We start from the raw sequence: 24,473 nt of genomic DNA, 5'->3' as shown, positions 1-24,473 counted from the left end.
TTACAAAGAGAACCCCTGGAGAACCCTCAGCGGTGGTACAGCCGGCCTCTCTCCTCGGATACGCCAGAAGAGTCGGGACTCAATGCTTGAGGGCAGACACAGAGCCTGTTAGGCTCCTCAGAGTTAATGTTACCAGGAGAGAATTAGTCGACTCAGGGCAGTTTTGAAGAAAGAAAACCAGGAGGAAGCAAATTGCATCCGATGGTTTTGCAGTCAGCAGATGCTTGCTGGTTTGCCAACCAACACAGATTCATTACAAAAAAAAAAAAAAAAAAAAAAAAAAAAAAAAAAGGCCGCCAGCTGCCCCAGAGCTTGAGTAAAGGAAAGGCTCATGGGGTTGTCACGGGTGGGTGAAAAAGTCGCTTTTGCTTGGGCCCACTGCTCTGTCTCTCTTCCACAGCACTGGATGAGGTGACTGAGAGCGAGCTTGGTGGCATCTGCTGCCTGATACTTCAGGAGACCAGACACGGGGTTCTAAGGGTTATCCTCAATGCCCTTGCTGGGGGAAGGAACCACATCCCTAGAGAGGCCAACTGGAGGCACAGACTTGCTTTTCAACTGTGGTACAAGGTTGCACCGGAGGCATGTTGCTATGTGGGGGATGGGCTGCAAACACATCCATGCTAAGGTCTCATGACAAGTTTGCAGAACAGAAAGGGATGTAGGAAGCAAGACCTGTCAAACATGACTACTCTCACTTCTGAAATACTCAAAGTACTTCCGTTCTGATTGATTCTCTTATACAATGGGGTGCTATCTGTATCATCCCCAAAGCTCTGCTATCAGACAGGGTAGCAGAGACTGCCTAGAGGATATGCGTGCACCCAGTGCAGATCCATGGAAAGGCCAATGTTAGAGACACACAGATGCCACTGGAGTAGCACAAAGGCAAGTGACAACCACATAGAGACAGCTAACTCGCTATCAGGGACACCCCAGGAGTCACTAGCCTGACCCAGACTTCCTTCGACGTGATGGTACTAGCGGAGTGGAGTGCATAGGGGGCATACAAGGTGGGACTGGGGCAAAAGTGCTTTAGACGAAGGACTACAGACAAGTCTGAGCTATAGCAAGTAGTGCTTTAGGCCTAAAATGGGAACACCTCAGAATCTAGGCTTAGGGTGCAAAGGATAATCTGATAGCTGGGCAGGAGGGCAGCAAACACATCCGCAGGTGGGGGAGTATAAATACAAACCTCTTTGCCTTAAAAAGAGAAAACACGAAAACACCAAAATATGTTAACTTTGGCTTGGCAATGTAAGTCTAAAAGTATTTTGCTATGTAGGATAAGGTGAAGGAGGGGTTAAGGAACTCGCTTCCTTTTGCACTAGGAACAGTTTTTTCATGCCAACAGTCTTGAAATTCTGCAATAGACTCCTCCTGTGGCATGACTTTTCAAATCACTGTGAAATACTTGGTGCCCAAGATCTTCTGCCTCTAGAATCTCTAGAATCTAAGAGGAAAACGCTTAGTCTTCATCGCTTGCAAGGAGAAAGCCCAGAAGGAACTGAATAGCACGCTGGCGGTCGCTTGGAGTCTGTTTTGCCATGAGGTTGGGTGGAGGCCTTAGGAGAAGACTAGTGAAGAGAGTAGCTAGAGGGTGAAAGAAAGAAAAGGGGAAGCCCCTTGTCAGACACAACCTAAGCAAAGCCTCAGGGCTGGGGTTGGGGGGGGAGGGGATGAGGGCAGCACGCAGGAAGTGACGGCCATGAGCCTGATCACTAAGGAAGGTATACATTGGGGACACCGTACACAGACTGTCCCCACCAACCACACCCACACTCACACCCTGTTTCTACGAAGCGCTCTTACCTATCATATTGGTGCTGACATTGTTGTATTCCGAGAATTTTAAGAGTTCTCGAAGAAATGCCATCAAGTAACGGAAAACATTTCTATGGCATCTTGGAAGCTGGGAAATCACCTGTTTTTTAAAAATGGGGGTAGCAGTAAGCAGTGAGAAGGGACTAAGACCTTACAGCTGCTTGCAAAGTAGTGCACAAGCCAGCCCTCACAGGACCCCAGCAAATACCTGCCAAATGACAACTGGGAGGGTCCCACATGGTGCGCAGACCTCTCCTGCCACACCTGCTGCTCCCCTAAGCAGTGTATTTCATCAGTCTGCCTGCTCTGCTCCCTGCTCTGGCTCTGGTGAATTCTCTCACCCTCCCGCACTTCTGACTGTACCCAGCACTTGTATAAATAAATAAATAAATCTTTAAAAAGATTTTAAGGATCCTAACTCTTAAGGCTGGTGTCCTGCCCCGAGTGCAACATCCAGACATGGCTGGCTGCCTATCTGGCATTGTCAAATGACAATTTATCTATAAGAAAGCTGTCCCGGACACCTCCTCAGAGCAAGAAAACTCACCTGTCGGCAGACCCGGGGATCCTGAGCAGAGTCAAGGCATCGTTGATACAGCTCGTAACAGATGACGGGCTCTGGCAGGGCTTCCAGGAAAATAAGCAGCGCCTCGGCCACAGAGTGATTGCTGCCAGCTGCGGAAGCTGACGTCAAGGGAAAGAGGCTCCAGGGGAAAGACTAGGCAGACACCTGATTTGCTCCCTCCCCCTCACCACCTCTTTCCTTCCTCTTTTTTGGCACTCTGACCCTGACTGAGGTGTGGTATTTCATGGGTGTAGGTACGCTGCAGCTGAGTTAGAGAAATGGGGGGTTCGGCCCACCTTGAGAGCCAGGGGGTGAGAACCTGCAGAATGACACTTCACACAGGGTCAGTCCTTAAAACCAGATGCCGGCGTGGCCCCTCCTCCTCCCTGCCCCAGTGAGCAGGTATGGCCGCAGGTGCGACCCCCGGCCAGCGGCAGAACAGCATAGCGCTGCAGCTCCAGCTCTGTGCCTGTGAAAGCCGTGGTTGCCCACCACTTAGTTCCCTTTAGTGAAAGGCTGACACAGAGAGAGGTCAAAAGTTCCTGAAAAGAACTGAGAAACAACTGTTCAGTCGACGAGTACTATATAATAACAGACATTTATGAAGAGAATAAGGATGGAAACACAAAAATTGAAAGTAAGCGGGAAGAATTTGGCCAAGTACCCAGCCAGCTTCCTTAGGCTTTGTTGAAAAAGATACGGATTGTCTCGGGAATGCTGGTGTCCAGGCAGTCAATGATCTGCTGCAACTCCTCTTGCATTCCAGGGGTTTGAAATAGGTCCTCCTACCGGAGAGGTTACAATGAAGGGACAAGGCATGATAATGAGCCCGAAGGTTCTGTACTCTGCCCAGGGATCAGGAGAGCAGTGGGAAGCAAAGGGGGGTGTGGGGGGACAGCATGCATATTTGTGGTTAGGCATGGAGGTATGGAAGTGGCACCTTTTTTCCTTGATCGTCTCCATAATCTACGCAGAATTTTAATTCAAATCAGAAAATTACTTTCAAAGATTTTTAACCTACCCCTGTTACAGCGGGGGGATAGATGGCCAGCTGGGGATTCCGGGTGTTCCTACTTCTAGGCCCTTGCCAAGTAGAAGAAGGCAATCCGATCAGGAGACTTGCACTCAAATATTACAGGATGCCAGGGTAAGAGTTAATGGCGTGTCTGAATCCTGCTTTCAAATTATATTACTCTTTCGTAGATAAGAAAACATTATCCTTCAATTTGGTCACATGAAATTCTATTTTGGGGGGGAATGGGTTGGAGGTGGCTAGTATTTTACACAGGATTTAAGAGAACCAGGTTCAAGAAATGGGCTTGGACTTTAAAATCTGCAATGTCCATGTGACAGCTAAAGCTAAAGCCGGCATTACAGATTCAGGTTCGCAGGGGAAGTTGTATGTAGCCAGGAGACAGGTGTGCTCCCCCTGGGCCCTGCCTACGGTTATGCTGTGGGCTTAGGTAAATCACTTAGCCTGCAGGCTTCAGCTCCCACATCTGCCGATAGGGATAGTTCCATCTGCCCAGCCTGCCTGACAGTGCTGCCACGTGAGGGCAGCTTGGGAATATTAAAAGTACTATACTGATGTGAGGTATTATCATTTCTCAATGGACTCACACACCTCCCAAAGTTTCAGAGCAGGCCCACTTCCCCTTACCTGGTGACAGGCGTATCTGAATAAGTGATCTACCAGAAGCCAGATCTCCTTTGGGACCTGAAGGGGTCTCTCATTGGCACCTTCATCCAAGGGAACCATCTGCAGAAGGGATTTCTCCTAATAGATGAAGAGGGATGAGAATCAAATGGGTCTCAGGATAAAAATTTTAAAAATTAATTATTATTATTATTTGTTGCTGGTGGTTAACAACACTGGTTGGTTGTATATATGATTTGGAGGTAAAGGTTTACACCTGTGTGTAACTTAACTGTCTTCAAATTCTTAGGTGGGTATCATTAGAGCTTCATACGTTAAGATTTTTCATTTTTTTGTCCTGGGGGCATTCCTGGTCAGAAGGCACTAGATACTTATTCCCACAGTTGAAAGGATCTCCTTTTCTGGATGCTTCACTGAACCATCAAGCATTTCATTTGAGTTTATCGTGTTTATCTCGCGCTTGTATTGTGTGCTGTAAATCCTTTCAAGGGTGACAGAGAATCAGCACTGCAGTCACGGTAGAGTCCACACACCACCGGGGACAATTATGATCGTCGATACAGCACTTCAGAGACCAGCACCTACACTCAGGCTTTCGTTGAGTTTTAACTTACTCTTCTCTCAGGTCTTACCACAAAAACTGAGATGAGATTCTTTGGCCCTCAGAAGTAAGAGACAATACTCCATGTTAGAGCTACATTCATGAATACTTCAAACTTGATATAAGGTCTAATCTTAAGGCACTAAAACTCATAAACCTTAAGATCTAAAAATAGTAAACTGGGTATGGCATGCCAAGTGCCAGAAACACTGGAAAGTTCTAGAATGTGAGTCCTGAAATTATTCATTATATTAATAGCTCAACAAAGATTTCGAGAAGCTCTGACTCCTCTCACCTATCTTTCTACTTTCTGTTCAAGTCTCCTAAAAGACTCTTAAGAGAAAAACCCAGAAGTGACACAAGTCACTTAATTTGAACTTGAAAATAGCTAAGGAATAAATGCATTTATTTTGTTTACATAGTAAAGTTGAAAGTATATTAACAATATGTCTAGGATAGGTTACAGGGCATCTGAAGACAGCCCCCAGAAAAATACTAGTGGAGAAAATATATCCATCCCATCTCCTGCTAAGTTATATATCATGTATGTCCACCTTTAGAAAACTGTATAAATTCCATCCACAATCCCCAGCCATGTCAATTTAAGGGAAAGAAAAGAAACATTTCACTATTTCAAGACAGTGTACACTCGAGCACAGCAGAGGGCTCTTTTTAACATTATGTTCTTCAATGAGCTCGGGTGACCTTTTAGAGCTGCTGTGCCTTTCTAAGGGAATGAAGAAGAGAAGGGAGCATGATGGGTTGGTTAACCATTTAAAAATCTATTTTCTTTAGATTTGTTTTGTTTCCTTTCTTTCTATCCCTGGGATTCTATCACCTAATATTCACGTTCCTATAGATGCCAGAATTGTCAGTCACTTATCCACCAGCTTCTTTCCAGTTGCAAGTATTATATCCAGGCATCTACATGTACTCTGAGCCAAAACACTGTCTATAATGCACTGGGCTAACTTTCTGGACCAAATGGAACACATATATAGATTCTTCAGTGGATACCTCCAAACTTACTATATATAAATTATTTAGCACTGACTCATGTACTTAAAAAAAAAATCTGACATCCAATTGGTGCTCTGCCTGGAAAAAGGCATGAAGGCCACACAAGGCACTATCTAAGATGAAAAGACAGAACACAGCCTGCAATTAACAGGGAAGGGATGGGAAGCAGAGCCATCTCAATCCTTAGAGGTTTAAAAAGGTTAATAAATTGTCAGTAGATCATATACACCGCCCACTATCCATTTTCAAATTCACATGTGATAATACAAAATGTCCTACATGCATCTCTGAAGTCTAGAGGAAGATCACGCACAAGAAACAATACTTTTGACAAAGCCTACAACTTACTCTAGTTTTCCAAGAGAAACCAGGCACACTTTGTCTTCTTTCAACAAGGTATATCCAGTGCCTCCGAAGGACCTACTTTGTAAGCCTAGTACTAAAAGCTAAAGCACACAAACATGACTGCAACCCCATCACCAGAATGTACTGAGCTCCACCAGCTGGGGAGGTCAGGTGAGGTGCTGTGTGAAAGTGCTTTAAGAATGTTTCTCAAGCCCATGTTTCTCTACCTGACAGCTCTCCCACTGTGCAGCCGGGCATTCTCCCGGTGGAATGAGGACACACAGGTGATGGGGCGCTACCGAAGGAGTGTGTCCATCGGGTTCCTTCACTAGCCATTCAGGAGTCCCAGTTCTAGATCCCTCTTCCCATGTTCCTGAGCTTTGCTGTCTTGTTTCTCAGAATGGAGAAAATACCATACCCTGTCTGGAGGCAGAGAGCTGGAACACATGATCCTTACAATCTCATTCAGTACGATCTCATTCCGATTCTACTCTGTGCTGTTTCTGGACCACATCTGGTGTTATTTCAGTAATTAATCACTAACGCCCACATCACTCTCAATGCAAGAGAAATCCACTTCTGGTTTTACTATCATTGGAAATGGATGATAGCTACACAGCACCTTCCTCCACCTCATGAGATTTTCATATATGTCAAAACAGCTCTTTAAGGAGTTTTTATTTCAGAAATACAGATCTGGAACCTTGAGTCCTATTGCTGGTATGTACTGGGTCTCAATGACTTCACGAATGCAGTCTCTATCCTGTGCCTCAGACACACTTAAGCACAGCCGGCAGGATATAGATCCGGAACCTTGAGTCGTGCTGCTTTTATGTACGGGGTCTCCTTGACTTGACCAGTGCGGTAAGTATCTTTCCTGGCAAGACAACGGAGGGTTCTGTCTTGGAGCTAGAGGTCTCCGATATAGAAAAGCGAAAGGAGAAATTCCAGGGACCACAGTTAAGTGTTAATCAAGCACCGGGAAACTCATAGCCACCAATGCATTTCATTACCTTTTCTAGGAAGCTGTCTTCTTCCTGAGAGCAGAGCAGGGAAAGAAAGTCATTGATAGATAGAAAATGATTAGTATTACTTTATAGAATTAGAAACAGATCACTATTATTAGAACCCACTAGCTTACTAGATACATATGTTTTAAACAGCTTTAACTTCTTCAAATAAATCATGATTGTTTAAAATTTGGGAACGCAGTCACATGTAAAATTTCTATTGTGCACATTTAATTTTGCGTGGTTTATCAAGACTAGCACTAAAGAAGAGAAATGTGCAGTCCTAGACTCTTGTGTCCTTTGGCAGCTGCCACCTGACCTGGCCAAATGCCCACTGATGTCCTTTTCACGTGCTGCTTGGAGGCAGGCTCTGCTGCTGCTGTGTGTGGCTTCTCATCTCACTCTGATGCCACTTCAATGGAAAAATATGGCTGTGAGCCTGACATGTGGCAGGAGGTGGCAAGCTTGTCTCCTATCTCTTACCCTTGCTGGCCTCCTGTTCCCTTCTGTCTCACCATACCCACTCCCCTCTTTAGAGGCCCCTAGAAGTCCTCATATTTGGAAGCCCCTCTGCAGTATAAAGGAGTTTCATTTCAGGCCATTGCAGATCAGAAGATCCATGGTATCCCCTACTGTGTTTTCTTATAGGGTGTAAAAGAAAAAAGAGAACCAGGGGAGAGGGAAGAAAGTACCTTTTTTTAACAGTCTCTGTCTCATGCTATTATTACAACCCAATAACAATGACAGCAACAACAACTACTACCAGCGCCTGCCATGAAGTGGGGAAACAGTGCCAAGTGGTCACATACAATGTCACTAAGTCTGCCAAGTAGGTATTATTCCCATTTTACAGATGAGGAAACCGAGGCTGAGAGTTTAGATTACTTGCCCAAGGTGGCAAAATCAGGATTACAACTCGGTCTGACTGACTCCACAGCTGTTACCTATGTCCCCTGACACCACTCAACAAAGACAATCTGCCTGCTTTCTGGACAAAGACAGGGAAAGCTGTGAGAATGTACTCTACCCCACAGCTGGTTGAAGACAGTAAGAAACCCAGTTATAAGGCGGTGTGGTTAATGGGAAGAGTACTGGCGTTGGTGGTAAACAGTACAAATCTACATTCTGTCTCATTAATTTTTTACAGACCTCAGGCAAATTAGTAAGTTCACCTCAATTTTGTCATCTCTAACACAGGAATGGCAATTACCTCATAAAGGCAGGGGAGCAGCCTAAAACCCAGGGGAGGCAGCAGGGGTGGTGTAATATGCCAGCAAAAGGCCTGTACCCCTCACAAGCTCCTCATACCTCTTCAGCAACTCCCCACTGGAATCTTCCCAGCCCTGCCTTGGGTTCAGAATAACTCCAAGAACTTAAGGATAAATAACCCTTCTCAGGTCTGATAGTAAAAGGAGAAATCCTGATTTTACTGTTAGCGAGCTGCGGGGGGCTGGGGCCAGGGGAGTATGTATTCCCTGACATCCCCCCACATGACAGTTATGTAAAGTGAGGAGGTTTTTCAGTAATATTAGATACATTATGAATTAAACATGTTTTTGTGGGTTGACCTAGACTTTGAAATACCACATATAAGATGAAATAAAAATAATCAGAGTAACAGGGCTTTATAAAGTGCACAGTGTTTATAGTACTGTAATTACAATATTTTTTAACATGAAAATTAGTTGTGTCAAACATCTCATTTACCACGATTTTGGAATGCAACTGTTTTTAAAAATTTAAGACTACTTATTAACAGAGAACCTGCCTATTTGACAGACTTCTCTATTTTGCCTCCCATGAATACCAGGCCACATGATATGATGAGTAAAACTAGGCAAAATTTTTATATACTAGCCTGTCAAATCAGGTCCTCAAGAAAGTATTCTTTAAACAGGGACCATCCACCAGTAGAAAGCATTGTGCTAAACACCTCTGGGGAGTGGGGAAGGAGATATGATTCATAAAGGAGCAAGACATGGTCCCTGACTTGGGCTTGCAGCTGAACTGGGGTGAGGAATCATAATTTATCATGATTTTAAGTTCTCAGTAAATGGTGAAAACAAACAAAAACAAGACAGGGTTCAAAAGGAGAAATGGCTTTCAGCTGGGACTGTCAGGGGGACTTTTCACAATGGAGACGTGACCCAACTAGCCCTTAAAGAAGGCCTGGGATTTTAAAGGGTAGAGATGGGGAGGGGACACTACAAGTGGAAGGGGCAGAAGTAGACAGAGATGCAGAGAAGGTAAACCATGAGGTGGAAGGAACTAGAGAAAAGATAGTCATCTGCTTTGTGGGGAGCGTGACGGAGAGTAAAAATTGTGGGGATTAAATCTGAAAAGATGTGTTGAAGTCAGATTTAAGGGGGCCTTGAATGACAATAAAGCAATCTGGATTGTGTCCAATAGGCATGAGGGAGCCACTGACTACTTTTGAGCAAGGACGTGAAAGGCCTCAACCTGTATTAAAGATCTGACGTGAAAGGCCTCAACCTGTATTAAAGATCTGAAGAGGAAAAATGGAAGGGTAGAGATAGTGGCAAAGGGTGTCATTTAAAGCTATCAAGGTAGGACAAGCAGAAGAGAGAAGACCTCAATAGTGAGAAAATAACATTTTTTAAAAATGGACACAAAAGAAAAATCTGAAAGAAGAATCAGGCCTTTGATTAAATATTGCTCGAGGAGCAACAGACTTACATTGACAGTTTACTTCTCCAGCTACAGGCATAAGGTTAATAGATGCAAATTACATTTATTTCAACACTAGGCTTAACTCTGAAAATAGAAACACCACTTAGCCTTCCACTAATAAACAGCATCTCCTAAGGTAATACTAAGGTTACTGCTAATCAACTGACCTGCCCAATCTCTGCAAAAGACCAGGCATTGGTCACTTTTAAGGGGTTTGCAATTGTATGGGGAATATAAAAATAAAATTTATTAAATAAAAAAAAAAAGAAAAAAAATAAAGAAGGGAACCTAGTCCAGATTTGCCCAGTGGGGCACAATGGCACACAATAAATGCAATGCAAATCATTCTTGACCCCAACATTCACACTTAGAAGAGTTTTCCCAGTAGCAAATGCACCTAAAATAAAATTTAAAATTCATTTAGAAACATTCAAATTAAAAAATAAAAAGCAGGGCCTCCCCGCTGGTGCAGCAGGTTGAGCGCTGCACTGTGAAGCTGTCCGCAGCCCCTGCAGTATGGGTTCAATCCCGGCCGGCCGGCAAGAATCCCACATGGTGCAGCAGACCTCTCAGGTCAAGCCCGCTGCTCCCCTCAGCAATGTATTTCATCAGTCTGCCTGTTCTGCTCCCTGCTCTGCCTCCGGTGAATCCTCTTACCCTCCCGTGCCTCTGGCCTGTACCCCAGCTCTTGTATAAAAATAAATCTTTAACCAAAGATATAATAAAATAAAAAGCAAAAATCTCAACAGATACTGAAGGGGTAGTAAGGATCACTTCTTGTGAAATACAAAGAGAAAAAATAAACTATATACCTAACAAGTTAAGAAACGGTACTGGGGATCAATTGGTATAAATACCAAGTTGTCATTCTTATTTCCAATTTTTGACATCGTTCTCCTAGTAGACATGTCCCCAAGTAATGACAGTTTGTCCATTCATTCCTCAACTTTTATCATCTCTATAATTATAAGTAAAACCTTTAATCAGATCTGGCAAGTTCAAGCCTGATCTCCTCGCTATCAGCCCAGTCTCCAAATGTATCAATTTACAGCCTCATACTACTCATCCAAGTCTTCTGATGATTCTTGATGCCCTCTGCCGCCACTATAAATTCCTCGGTTGATTTTGAGACTCTCTGTCCCCCATCCCTATCCTACCTAACCAGCCTGGCACACTCTAATCCTTAATCTTTGCTCTTCCTAGGGAAATCTTATGATTTTTCATACATGGTCTTTTTATTTTCACCTTCTAACCTTTATTCACAACATCCCTTATATCTAGAAGAGCTTGTTCACCCTATATAGTAATACATGTTTCTTAAGTACTTGACTCAAAATACTTCTGTGATGAACCCCAAATAACTTTGTCAGTTCATTTTATTCTTATGTGCTGAACTTATTTCTAGTCATGTTAATGTTACAAGAATCAAATATTCATTAAAGCCAAAATAGGCTGATTCGATTCTGCCATTGATTTTTACAGAGATTGGTTGGACAATCAATAAGCTTTTATAGCATATAAGGGCTTCAGTAAACAGCACCGGAAAGGAATCTATTGTTAATACAAATTATAAGCTCCATAACTTTCACTCTCAATGACATTCCAAAATAATAGCTTACCAAACACACTGGACATTAGCTAGTAAAGGTGGTTAAAGTTTAGATTATTTCTAACCAAATACCCTATTAACCATGATTTAGCATTTAGCCATATTGTACAGACAAGTAAATTCTTATTATCACTAAATTGCAGGAACCTACATAAACTCCATAATACTTTATATCCAATATGTAATGAACATTGATGACTATCTGCTACTTAATATGGTAGTTAACTGCTCAGAAAAAATAATCTAAATTCTGAAAAAGGATAAAGATCATTACAGATTCTCCTCGGTCACTTGTGCTAACCCCAGCTATTCTGGGAGTGGCAAAGTCACTGTCATTGAGGACAGGAAGAATGAAAAGGCTTTATGCTAGTTATTTCATTCTGCATTTGGCAGGAAGGCAGTGTAGCACGAGACTCTTTCGGACGCAGTACATGGAGTGTCAACAACAGCACTGAAGTCATTTCTAGTTTCCCCCAAATTTTAGAGTAAGTAACACAACAGAGGATAACTGGTACCATTATTCACAGCATCGTCTCATGGATTTAAACTATCATCTTGGGTCTGGGAATAAACAAAGCCAAGAAAGCATTTCAGAAAGTCAAAATCAAGTCAAAATAGGGTGAGAAGGTATGATGAATGGGGTATGGACAACCTTAGACTTCTTGTTTATTGCCCTACACTAACTGGATAATTTTCTCATCAATGACACACAGGAATTTAACACTGAAATGCAACAGAACCAGAATTCTAAATCCTACCTTTAGAAAGTTTTGAAAGAATGATGAGCACACGCACACAATTTAACAAGATCTCAGGATTTTGTAATGAGAAAATGATCCAGATACTATTCTTTCAAATTTTAAATCATTTGTGCACAAAAAGAAGAAAAAGGGCTTACTCAGAGCCATTAAAGACACTGAAAATTTTGAGGCATTCCTATTCATTCTCAAACATGGTTGAATTACCTGACAATATATTAAATAAAAGATTTTTTTATGTTGGTTGATCTTCCTTCCAGTTACTTTAATATAGGCCAATTACAGCAAAGAGTATTATAATGTGTGGCCAACTGACCAAAAGTAAAACTAGGCTCCAGTTTCTAGAAGATAGGTGGGAGGAGGGAAGACGAAGGAATAAATTTTGAAAATTATCAAGAGGACACAATCAGACAAATTTAGGATATGGTGAACCCTTGACTGGAAAAGCAAAAGCTGGGAAATGGTGCTTGGGATGGAAAGAAAACCACTTCATTTAGAACATATTCTGAAAGGTACAATAATAAATGTGAAAGACAGGAACACAGTGGCAGGTGAAAAAACAAGTGTCATGAAAAATAACAATGTTTAGGATATGAATTTCTGAAGAAAATGGTTCTCTCTCAGAGAGGTAATACGTTCAGTCACAAGGGCTCTAGGGAAGCTAGCATAATTCCAAGAAAGAATGCTGGGCCTGGGCTCAAGTGTTTTAATCTGCCATCTGAGTCATAGCTAAAACAATTCCATGGCAACAGAACAGATCACCCTCAGGCAAGCCAGCAGCCTGCCCGCTGATCTAGCCCTCCCTGCTAGATGGCACAGTCACCACTCTGGCTAGGCCCAAAGGCTCAATGTGAACACAAATGATAATTACAGCTACCACCTCTCCTCATTTTCTTTGGAAAGAGATGAGGAATTTATTTTTATAGCCCAAAGAGGTCTGCACACAAACTCAAAAGTTCTTAATAGGATACAAAATCCATTTATGTTATGGAAGATAATTAACATTTGTCCTAGAAGGACACCGACGTTACAGCTTGGTGTGGGGGTGAGGTGGGGAAGTCCTTCTCCTTTCTTTTCATTAGTGAGTCACATTAAACATGTATCAAATGTCAGTGTGCATTACAACCACTGGGCTGCTGATACAGTCTGTATTTGTGTGAGAACCTGAGGGTTCTGAGGTAGGGACACCAAGATGCACTTATAGGTCTGTGCTGCAGCAAGCAACTAAGTTTTACTTTGATCAAATATGATGATGTGTAGTGAGGAGTACTGGATTGGGAGTCAGAAAATCTGGGGGAAGGATTTGTTGCTACCCAAGTCCGCGCTGGGCAAGTTGTCTCTGTGCCTCAGTTTTCTCATATGTTTATGAGGATAATACTGTCTCTCCTGCTCACCGTACCTCACATACATGCTAATTTATACACAACTCTTCTCAAAGTATGAGAAGAGTATAACAAATAAGCATTCTACCTTAGAGAAGGGAGTCATTAATCCAATTCTGTGAATTTAGTAATACCTATTATATTCCAGTCAAGAGCTAACTCCAAATGTACCCTCTCTACTTCCCTTTTAGGCTTAATCTAATCAAAGCAGAGTACAGTGAAGTGTCATTCTTATCTGTCACTGATAGCACACCCCCACCCCCAGCACCACCACAACAAAAGCACCAGTCAAGTATGGCTGAAGCTTCATCTAAGGGAACCTCATGTCTTAGGATGTCTCTTACCAAGTCTATGAGTTTGGTAACGGGAACTTCTCGGATTGGCCTTTTCATTCGGCATAAAGCCTCTAAGGATGTACCAAAACAACTGGGCAGGTAATTGCCACTGATGGTCAAGAAGTAATCTTTGCCTCGATCCAGGTGAAGGACAAGAATATCTTCAATCTTATCTTCCCCAGAGTTCAGGATCGTCACAGAGTCCTTGCTGACGTACACGTCAAGGGAAATATCTACTGTCTCATCTGAAAGGGAAAATATGTCACATGGTAGGAGAACCTTCTAGTGGAAAAGCAAAAAGGGGATGGGAACCGACAGGAGTATCCTCTACAAAACCACTGAGTGATGAAGGAGAGAGTGGACACACAACAGGGCTATCCCCAATAGGACAGTGAAGGTAAGAGACGTGTGGTTAGAAAACAAGGAGTTAAAGGGAGTGGATGGGAGTCAAGAGGAGACGGCACATAGTGAGCAGAGACAACAGCAAAGGGAACACTCACTTGGCTCCAAGTAGCCCTCAAAAGGTTCAGCCCGAAGCCATGGCTTGCAGTACTGGCTGTCATTAAGTTTAGGGATGAAAGAAAAATGGCAGGGAACCTGTCCATTGTTGCTGATCTGGAACTTCTCCTTTTGTAGTTGCCGAAACTTCACATTCTCAAACACAAACTGGGGAATAACAGACAGACACAAACATGCATCACTAGTAGGGGAAGTAAGTCAGTTGGATTATTCCATAGAGAATATGAATAAAGAATAAGATAATTATTAACTAGGGGTGCAGTTGCCATATGCATTCACCAACTGAGTCAGCTGTCCACCATCTGCTCTTATGTTATTACACTCACACCAGCAGAGGAGTTAGGTGGCTCCTGCCACTTCCCTAAAGTACTCTCATTGTCCCTGGGATCCTAAGAGGACAACACAACCTTGGGTCAGGGTATGCAGCCTGTGACCAAGTCCTGGGTCCTGAGATATGGACTGACCAGCAACTCTGAATTATTAAAGAGCAGCTAATATCTGAAGGCTGACTACATGTCAGGCACTGTTCTAAGAGTTTTGTATGTGCTGACTGATGCTATCATCACCACCATCCCTTTATCCAAAGAGGCAACCATGGCTCTGAGCGGGTAAGACATTCGCCTGTGGTGTTATAGCTACTAAAATGATGGTGCTGGGATTGGGGTGGAGGCAGTTTGAATTCACCAAACACTCTTCCACGTTGCCGTGTTGCCTTCTGTACAAACATGGCTTGCCCTTTTGCTGAACACAATGGGCAGCCATGTGCTTTTGCTCACCTCCCTCCTGCTGAGTTCTAAGGAAGGGAGGAAGTCATTTTCCATTCTGTCCATGATGCGTACAATATCTTCAAACACTTTGCGGTACCTCCGTTCATCCACAATCTTCACCTGAAAGAAAATGAACCCTTTTTCACTCTTATATGCTCCTAGCTCATCTTCCTTTGAGAGTGCCTAACACTTTAAAACTGATCATGACAGCAATCATATAAAATGAACTGTGGTGCTAACAACATCCTCAGATACTTTCTGAAATCTCCTTTCAGCCACAACTGTTACCTGAAAGAAAACAGATCCTTATTTTAGTCTATGTTGTTCTTTATGTATCTCTCAGAGTCTCTAACAATTTGTAAAAGGTCACTAAAATGAATATAAGTTAATCATTATAGAATCACACACTTTAAGGTAAAGGTAAGGTTAACTGGTTACCTTCGTTAAGTTAAATCTCTGTGGTATGAAGTTAGACTATACTAAATATTTGGGAGGAATATTTTCTTGTTCCATCATTACTTGGTGGTGGAAAAAAAAGTGATGATTGTGTTAAAAATGCTTTCCTGCACTGTACAAAAGGACAGGATCAAAACATCCCTATTATTGTGTCTAACAGTGGTGACAAAGTAGTGAAACTCAGCAGAAAAAAAATGATTAAGACAATGAATTCTATTAGCTGCTATGTACAATGCCAAGAACCATAATATCAATAACCAGATTATATAATAATAAAGGTATGTTAGTAAATGAAACTTATGGCCATTTTAGAAAACTGCCTACACAAATGTCTTAGGCTAGAGTAAAAACAATGAAAACAAACAATTCATCTGGAATAGTAGATGAAAAAAGGTCCTGCTTGACAGCACTTTCAGCCTATTGATATGGCAGGCTTTTAATTAACTATTAAAACTCAATACAAATCAATGCCAAAAATGAACATAATTAACATCACATTTTAACTTCTTGAGATACCAGTATCTTTTTCTTCTTCTTTTTTTTTAAGATTTATTTATTTATTTATACAAGCACTGGGTATAGTCAGAAGCGCGGGAGGGTGAGAGAATTCAGCAGAGCCAGAGCAGGGAGCAGAGCAGGCAGAAGGACCGAAGTACACTGCTGAGGGGAGCAGTGGGCGCGGCAGGAGAAGTCTGCATGCCATGTGGAACGCTCGCCGGCAGCCGGGGATCGAACTGGTGCTGTAGAGGCTGCGGGCAGCTTCGCAGCCCAGCGCTCAACCGCTGCGCCACCAGGGGAGGCCCGATACCAGTTTCTTTTTAGAATAGAAAACTTTGAAAATTCAATGTAAAAATAAAGGCTAATGTACACAGTAGAGGTTCTACAGCAAATGTGGAAAGAAAGAATGTAAAAGTGGAGCCAAACATCTCAAGACAGGAGAAGCACTTGCTGAGAGAACTGAGGGTCAGCTATCACTAGTGTTACAGGGGTTTGTACTACAGTGTTAAGAGAATTTATACTTTTCAAAATTTTGCAACTATTTTAAAAAGATTTTACATAGTGCCTCCCCGGTGGCACAGCGGTTGAGTGCTGGTTTGCAAAGCTGCCCACAGCCTCTGCAGCGCTGGTTCGATCCCCGGCTGACGGGCGAGGGTCCCACATGGTGCGCAGACCTCTCCTGCGGCCTGCTGCTCCCCTCAGCAGTGTACTTTGTCAGTCTGCCTGTTCTGCTCTCTGCTCTGGTTCTGGTGAATTCTCTCACCCTCCTGCGCTTCTGACTGTGCCCAGTGCTTGTATAAATAAATAAATAAATAAATCTTAAAATAAAAGGACTTTGAAAAAAAAAAAGATTTTACATATGTTATCTGAGTTTCACAATCAGCTGTGAGGTGACCACAGCAAGCATTTATTCTTCTTCTGCTAGCTGAGAATATAAAGATACAAAAAGATCAACTAAGTTGCTCTTTGCCACAGCTAATACCAGACGTGTTATCTGGACCTTGAGTGTAAGACTCTTTCCAAAGTACCAGATATGCAACAGGGTGAACTTGGGTTAGTTCCTAAAGACACAGATGTCTCAGCCTAATAATCATGATCGCCAATGCTGGGACCTGTGCATCTACATTTAAAAACCCCTCTAGCCAGTTCTTATGTCCAGAGCCAAGGCAACAGGTCCCATTACCAAGGGGAGGAACGGGAATCCTATTTCAGCTTAATCTCATTCAGCCCACAAGTCTTCTGAAGTTAATTGGCCACTGAGCACTTGTTCCCTTTGTTAAGAGTCACGGATGCCAATAGAGGTAAAACTATAATGCGGTTTTAAAAGCCTCTAATCATAGCACACCCAAGAGTCCAAAATATAGGGTGGCTACTCAATAAAATCAAGGCTTTTCTCAGTAGGTTATCATGATCATAGCCCTTTCCGACATATCAAGGGGAAGAACATTATAAAATGTCACCACCCAATACATCCTTTTTAGAAAAACAAACTATCGACAAAATTAGGAATTAAGAAAAAAGTACAATGAGATCTTTATGTAACACCATGGAGAGCTCTCTGAGATGTACCACTGAATTAAAAAAAAAAAAAGGCAACTTGCAGACCAATTATATAAATACAGTAAGAGGCCATTTATGATATACACACACCAATACATAAACATTATATTGTATATGGGTAAACAGAAGATCATATGCTAAGATCTAGAACTGCACTGTTGAACACAACAGCCAGTCATCACATAGAGACATTTACGTTATTTCAAATTAAATAAAATTAAAAATTCAGTTCTTAGTTGCACTAGCCACACTTCAAGTGATCAATAGCTACTTATCGCTAGTAGCTACTATGCCAGTACTGGACAGAACAGATCTGGAACATGCCCATCTGGTCTAGGAAGATATAAATTCCTTAAGGTAGCTGGCCTACCTGGAGAAAGCGGGTTTGGGCAAAGGTGGGCATGAGGGACAGAAAAGGGTTTGAAGAACTTCAGCCTTATTTGTAAATTTGGCTTAAAGTTTGTTATATTTAAAGACAAAACATCCCTAATTCCTGTGTAATTTTAAAAAGGCAGACCTTTATTAAAGACACATGAAAATACACAGGAAGTGTGGGGAATTCTTAAATATCCTACTGGGAGCTCTGGATTAATAGGTATGGTGTACTACAAATGTTCTACGGTTCGGAAAAGAAATACAAACAAAAAAGCCACACATAGCTAATTGAACCAGAAAGACTAGTGTTTGGGGAAAGACATCCTTTTAAAAATGGATTAAGAGAACTCAAATGAAGAAAAGAGCAGCCCATAAGTACAAACTAGAAATCAGAAGGAAAAGTATTATCTGAAGGTGTATCTAATCCACACATTCTTTGGAAGCACAGAGGCACTGTGGGGTGGTACAAAGAGTACCTAAAGGAGGTGAACTGACTTAGGGTTTGAGGTTCAGCTCTTCAATGCTTTTAGTTATTTAACTCATCAGTTCTCCATTTGTTCATCTGTTAAATGAGGAGTATTTAAGACAAAGCACTGCTGTGAGGAGTGTATAAAGTGTGTGTAAATGGCCTAGCCCAGTCCTGGGCACATATTAGCTACTAGTAATTAGTGAGTGAACACTATTATTTATTATTTTAAAATCACAAAATGAAAAACAAAATCCAAAAGTTGTCATTATTGTCTTGATAAAATTGAACATCTAAGACTAAAACCTTATTTTGTACATAAAGGAAATGTTCCAAAGTCATTCTTCTTATCCTATCTCAGACACCAAAAAAATAAATAAATAAATAAATAAACAGATACATAGAGGGAAGGAATCTACCCTATTTTGTTCTTCCCATGTCTTACTTATCTCATTAATCCCCCTATACTATTCCCATTCTATAGAGGAGGAAACTGAGGCACAGACACATCACATACTTTTTTCCATAGTTACAGTTAGAAAGTGGTTGAGCTGGGGTGCTAATCTAAGCAGTCCAGCTATCCAGTCTGTCCTATCAAGTACTACATTATAGAGATTCTGAAAGATTACATGATAGTAGATCTGAAAAATCTATAATAATGTAAATGTATTAGTTGTACAAGATTACAAGATACAACCTGCATACTAAAAACACACAGCTAGAAAACCAATGTGGAAAAACCCTACTCATGATGGAGACAAAAAAATAAATAACTGTTTCCAAAGCTTAGCTATTGTAAACAGTGCTGCTATAAACATAGGGGTGCAGGTGTTCTTTGGAATTGATGTTTCTGTGTCCTTTGGGTAAATGCCTAGGAGTGGAATTGCTGGATCATATGGAAGCTCTACGTTTAGTAGGTCCAGAAATCTCCACACAGCTCTCCACAGTGGTTGGACCAGTTTGCACTCCCACCAACAGTGCAGAAGAGTTCCTTTTTCTCCACACCCTCACCAAAATTTGTTGTTGCTAGTTTTTTTAATATGTGCCATTCTCACTGGTGTAAGATGGTATCTCATGGTAGATGACTGGATCAAGAAGATGTGGTACATATATACCATGGAATATTACTCAGCATTCAAAAAAGATAAACACATGCAATTTGCAGCAACATGGATGGCGCTGGAAGGGATCATGCTCAGCGAAATAAGCCAAAAAGAAAAAGAAAAATACCGGATGGTCTCACTCATAGCAGGAATCTAGAAAACTTAAATAAGGGACCAGGAAAATGAATAACTATAAGAAAGTGAAAATCAAAATCAACAAAAAACTATGAACCAGAGACACTTTTAGGGGGGCGGGGGCGGGAGGGGAGGGATTGGGGTCAGAATGGGGGGGCTGCAATTGTATGGGGAATATAAAAATAAAATTTATTACTTAAAAATAAATAAATAAATAAATAAATAAATAAATAAATAAATAACTGACCAATAATTCAGCCCAGGATGCAATAGAATTAAAGAAAAAATTAAAACTGTGCCCCTGGACAGGAAGACTTCACTGTGGTGAAGGGCTATGTACAGCAGGCATACTAGGCCTTAAGGAAATGTACAGAGTTATACTATGACCAGTCTATGTCTTTGCTCTTACTGTCCCCACCCCAACCTAGAACCTCTTTCTTGGTGCTTCTCCTCCTTATTATCTATCTGATGAAAAACTACTCGTCCTTTAAAAAATTAGCTTCTCGCTCTTCTTTATATACAAAGACTTCAGGAGACTAAGGTTACCAGACAACCATTAGGCAGCATGGGAAACAACGATGTCACTAAAAGGCCCGGCGCATCAAAAGCCATATGGACAGCATTTAGGAGGGTTGAGGACACTAACTTTTCAATGCTGCAAATGATTATTTGGTTATGGAAATACTTATGGCTCACTGAATTACTGACCTGCTTTAAGTCTAAATAATGCTCTAAGAATAGAGCAACAGTCAAATGAACAACCCGGGGCTTACCCCAATATCGAAGAGGGCACTAACGGGCTTGTGGTCACTGGTTTTTAGTTCCATGTGACTCCGGTAATGAAGCTGGTTGACATTTGTTCCTCTCCAAAGAATTCGGTCACACCAGGCTGGAACCCGACATTTTCCACTGCAAATAAAGAAATAAATTATACAGAAATCACACCACAGAAGAACGCAATGCTAACATGACTTTGACGTGGGTTAGGCCCTCCTGTTATATGTTTCTCCTTCCCTAAGGACCCCAACTATTATCTTCCTATTGTACTGCAAGTTCTATGAAGGGATTGTACTGTGTCTGCTTGTTTGCCATAAATTTCCAGCCTCTAGCACAGCATCTGGTGCTCAATGAATAGTTATCTAATGAATAAATAAACAGCACTTCTAAGATTAGGATTACCTCTTCAACAATGTTGCCCTGGCAGTGGGGAATATAATAGCACCTTCTTAGGCTAGCCGTAGAAGGTCAGAATCATATTCAAAACAATTCCTCTGCTCTGTGAAGTGGAATGACACTTCCCAACAGATATATAACTAATAAAATCTAAAAATCTAATCCTGTATTTGTAGACTGGGATGATCTTGCAGATGAGGTGGACTTTTATGAACAAGTCTAGCTTCTTCTAACAGACACAAACTAAGATCTAAGCATGCAAAGCTGAACATATAATAGCCCACAAAATACCAGGGTAAGGGAAACCCTGTTAAAATAAGCAGCACCTGTATAGCTGATCCAGCAAGTCACACAAAGTTCCTATCAGTAGCTTTTTGACTGACTCTCAAGTGAGGTGAGTGAAGAAATAAGGCAAAGTATCCAAGATCTGTCAGTGTCACTTCAATTGCTGACCAACTAGTGCCTGTGCAGCACCTGGACTCAGCCTCCTCGCTCCTCACCCCTCCCCCATGCTTTCTGAGTCTAAAGAAGCTGAACATACTCAGGGATCCTCTTTTTTTCTTTCTCAAGAATCTGGGCTCAGCCAGCTAGGAAGCTATGAGAAAAAAAAGCAGATAGTGGGTGGAAGAAAAATATACCAGGAATATACTGAGGGGGGCACTATACTGGGGGTATTTAGGAAATCAAAGGGCCCCCTAGAGTGTGTTCTCAGCTTTCTTCCACAGGAGCAGAGGTCAAGCTTAGGCATCGATAATTTTATAAGTGCCCCAAGAGATTCTACTGTGGACTCAAGGTTTAAGAACCACTGTGATAAGAGAGCCTTTTGTGGCTCTTTGTTTTCATCTTCTGGTATCCCAAGTTGAATAGTTGAGAAAAATTTGGAAAAAGGAGTCAGAACAGGGCAATAGGTAAAAAATGGACAAAGTCAGGAAGGCAAAAATCTACACAAGTCGGCTGAGATGATAGATATGACACTGCAGGCAGCCCATAAGACTTAACAGCCCTGACATAGAAGTAATACTTCCTGAAGATAAACTCACCTTTGGGTACAAACAAATTTAAAACTCTTCTGTAATAGCATTGAGCTGTTAGGTTTTTATATCTAAAATATTCCTAGCCTTTCGTCAATAATATGGAGGGACAGAAATAAGATCAGGCCTTAACCTAAATCACAAGAAAGTTCTTATTACTTTACCTGGAATCCCATCGGTCTGTTTTAGAGTCATACTTGTAAGTGGGGATAAACTTGATTTCCCCTTCAATGAAATCGACAAAAGCTTTTTTCTGAGTGCGTTGAATATTTAGCTAGAGATAGAAAGCAGCATCACATCAGCAGGGTAACACCATCTGAATGTAAGTAATAACCAGGTTGACCTGTCATTCTAAGTATCTAGTTCACAGCCTTTGCAACTGTCAGGACACATAAATAAAATGCCTATACCTTATGAATTAAATCTTGTCATCCTCACAGTATTTAACTTTACCCTCAGGTTGGATACTCATTACGAGCACATCACCAATTTTTTATGGCTAATAGTGGTCAGGGTAAAATGGGAAAATGAAAACTGAATAATCATCAATTCAGGAGTCATCTAGCACAATTTTAATTAAAAAAGGGACATAAATGTTGAGTAGTGAATTCCAAAAGTGAAATTCAGTGAAGTTACAGATCACTTTGAACATTATCTTCTCTCAAGTGTTTTTGCCAGAATTACATAAGACTCAGAATTTATTCCAACTGTACCACCTTTGGGGACAGGATAGAAGAAATGCAAAGAAACTGGCCAGCCAACATCAATGTGGATGAAGACACAGTCAACAAAGGGTTCGCTGCAAAACCTATTCTACTGCAAAACACCTGAATTTTTCAAAAAGGCTCAAATAAGGACTGAGAGACATTCAAAATAAAATCAAAATACTTTCTTCCCTCAATAAGAAATGTTCACTTTTAGCAGCCAGTGTCCATATGCTGAAGTAAAAAGTCAGGTGCCAGGTTCTGAAGCAAATTTACAGAAAACTAGGCTCCTGAATATCAAGTTTTATATAAATGTTACTGAATCAATGCTTTCCCCCCAGGTTGTAACATGTATATACCACCTAGCCCCAACTTCCCAATCAGTTCCCCTCAGACCACAATTCATGGGGTTCATCACAGAAAACCTCTCCTGTACTTTGCATCCCCCTTGCAGGGGCCTCCCCTCTCCTACCTCCAGAGCTGTTGCTGAGCCTGCCAAGCAACCACAGAAGCAGCTTTCTGTTCCGTCTGCCAAACCACATCAGCAGAGCTGCAGCCCTATTTCCTCCAGGAAGTGTCCTCCAGTAACTCCACCCATTCTTCCCTTCACTTATACAAATGCCTGAAACCTCTTCTCCATATAGACTTCATGAATCAGTGTTACATTTACTTTTGAATCACTAACATTTTCTCCCCTCCTCCCATCCAAGCACTTAATGAAAGCACTACAAACCCTGTGTGTATTCACATCACCACTCACATGGTTTTCCCAAGACTATAAGACCTTTCCATCTATTCCTAGAGTAAGCCACACCTCCCAGGCATTTATTTCATAAACCTAATAATCTTATCTGCTATCTAGGACAGTGCCTATCAAATGAAAGTTTACTTACCTGGTCCAATTTCAAGAGTTTCTGAAGGTCATTCTTAATAAGACTCTTTACTTCATTAGCATCAGGCATGCAGAGTCTATAATTCAAATCTCCCAACCAGATGACAACACTGAGGATCAAGAAATACAGGAATAGAAGTAGCAATGATTAACATAAAAATCAATCGGAGAAGCATGGAGAAAAGTAAGACAGGTAGATTATTGATAAGGCTTCATTTGTCGCTATCCAGCAAGGGGTTTAAAGTGTAACTCTCTTGTGGGCACAAGAACCATCAACTCCAGGGAGGGACTTGGGATCACGAGTGTGTGGGAGGCTAGGAGTCAGTACGTGAGGAATAAGACTGAGAAATACAGCAATGATGGGATTCAGAAGCCAAGGAGTTAACTGCCTGAGAGCAGCATGTAGTTTATTTGCTGGACTAGCTTCAAGATTTTGCCTGGCTGCCTGCCAGGTCTCTAGGGGAAGAGAATCTGAATGCTTTCCGCCTCTGAGCCCTGATGTTCTGCAGGCTCTCCGCTGAGGTCTGCGTGGTCTGAATGATAGCTCTCTCACACAGGGCCCACTAAGAAGAGTGGATCCAGGGCTCTCCACTGTGGCCAGTCTGTCTACTCCAGAGCCACAGTCTAAGTCACAGGCAGGAAGGAGAATGGCATGTCATGGGATCCTCAGGCTCCCAATCACACACAAGCCCCTAGATGTGCTGAGAGCCCCACCAGGGAAGACCCTGAAATTACCACAAAAAATGGATTCTCCTGTGAGCTGTCTCAAGCTCCAAGTGGGTCTCTTTGCCAATATTAAATGCAACATGGAATTTCTGCAATCCCGAGGAAACAAATTTATGGAATTTCAGGGAAACTATGACCATTAATGTAAAGGTCTTACCCTGTGAAACAGTTTCATATAATCCAAATTGTTAAGACAATATGGAAAGAGGCCAATATCACTCCCTTCTCTACTCTTTCCTCAATTACCCTGCTCTTTACTGATTCTAATACC

General features: G+C 41.8%; 1 protein-coding gene across 4 annotated transcripts in view; it reads right to left on the bottom strand.

The window, feature by feature from the left end:
* Positions 1 to 1,468: 1,468 nt before the first annotated feature.
* Positions 1,469 to 24,473, bottom strand: part of OCRL (OCRL inositol polyphosphate-5-phosphatase) — a gene marked incomplete at both ends in the record, with an annotated part of 42,347 nt that continues 19,342 nt past the window's right edge. For 3 of the 4 annotated variants that reach the window (XM_084258493.1, XM_084258494.1, XM_084258495.1), the window contains 12 exons: positions 1,469 to 1,593; positions 1,813 to 1,924; positions 2,372 to 2,499; positions 3,090 to 3,174; positions 4,050 to 4,166; positions 7,026 to 7,049; positions 13,807 to 14,042; positions 14,298 to 14,463; positions 15,093 to 15,203; positions 20,450 to 20,585; positions 22,045 to 22,154; positions 23,478 to 23,586. In XM_084258493.1, coding sequence (XP_084114619.1) covers positions 1,469 to 1,593; positions 1,813 to 1,924; positions 2,372 to 2,499; positions 3,090 to 3,174; positions 4,050 to 4,166; positions 7,026 to 7,049; positions 13,807 to 14,042; positions 14,298 to 14,463; positions 15,093 to 15,203; positions 20,450 to 20,585; positions 22,045 to 22,154; positions 23,478 to 23,586 — 1,459 coding nt within the window. The remainder of the gene's footprint in view (positions 1,594 to 1,812; positions 1,925 to 2,371; positions 2,500 to 3,089; positions 3,175 to 4,049; positions 4,167 to 7,025; positions 7,050 to 13,806; positions 14,043 to 14,297; positions 14,464 to 15,092; positions 15,204 to 20,449; positions 20,586 to 22,044; positions 22,155 to 23,477; positions 23,587 to 24,473) is intronic. The other variant, XM_084258496.1, reaches the window with a different exon arrangement.

The sequence above is a fragment of the Talpa europaea genome, assembly GCF_964194135.1.
Source record: "Talpa europaea genome assembly, chromosome: X".
Lineage (NCBI taxonomy): Eukaryota > Metazoa > Chordata > Mammalia > Eulipotyphla > Talpidae > Talpa > Talpa europaea.
This window is presented reverse-complemented; position numbering and strand designations above follow the sequence as displayed.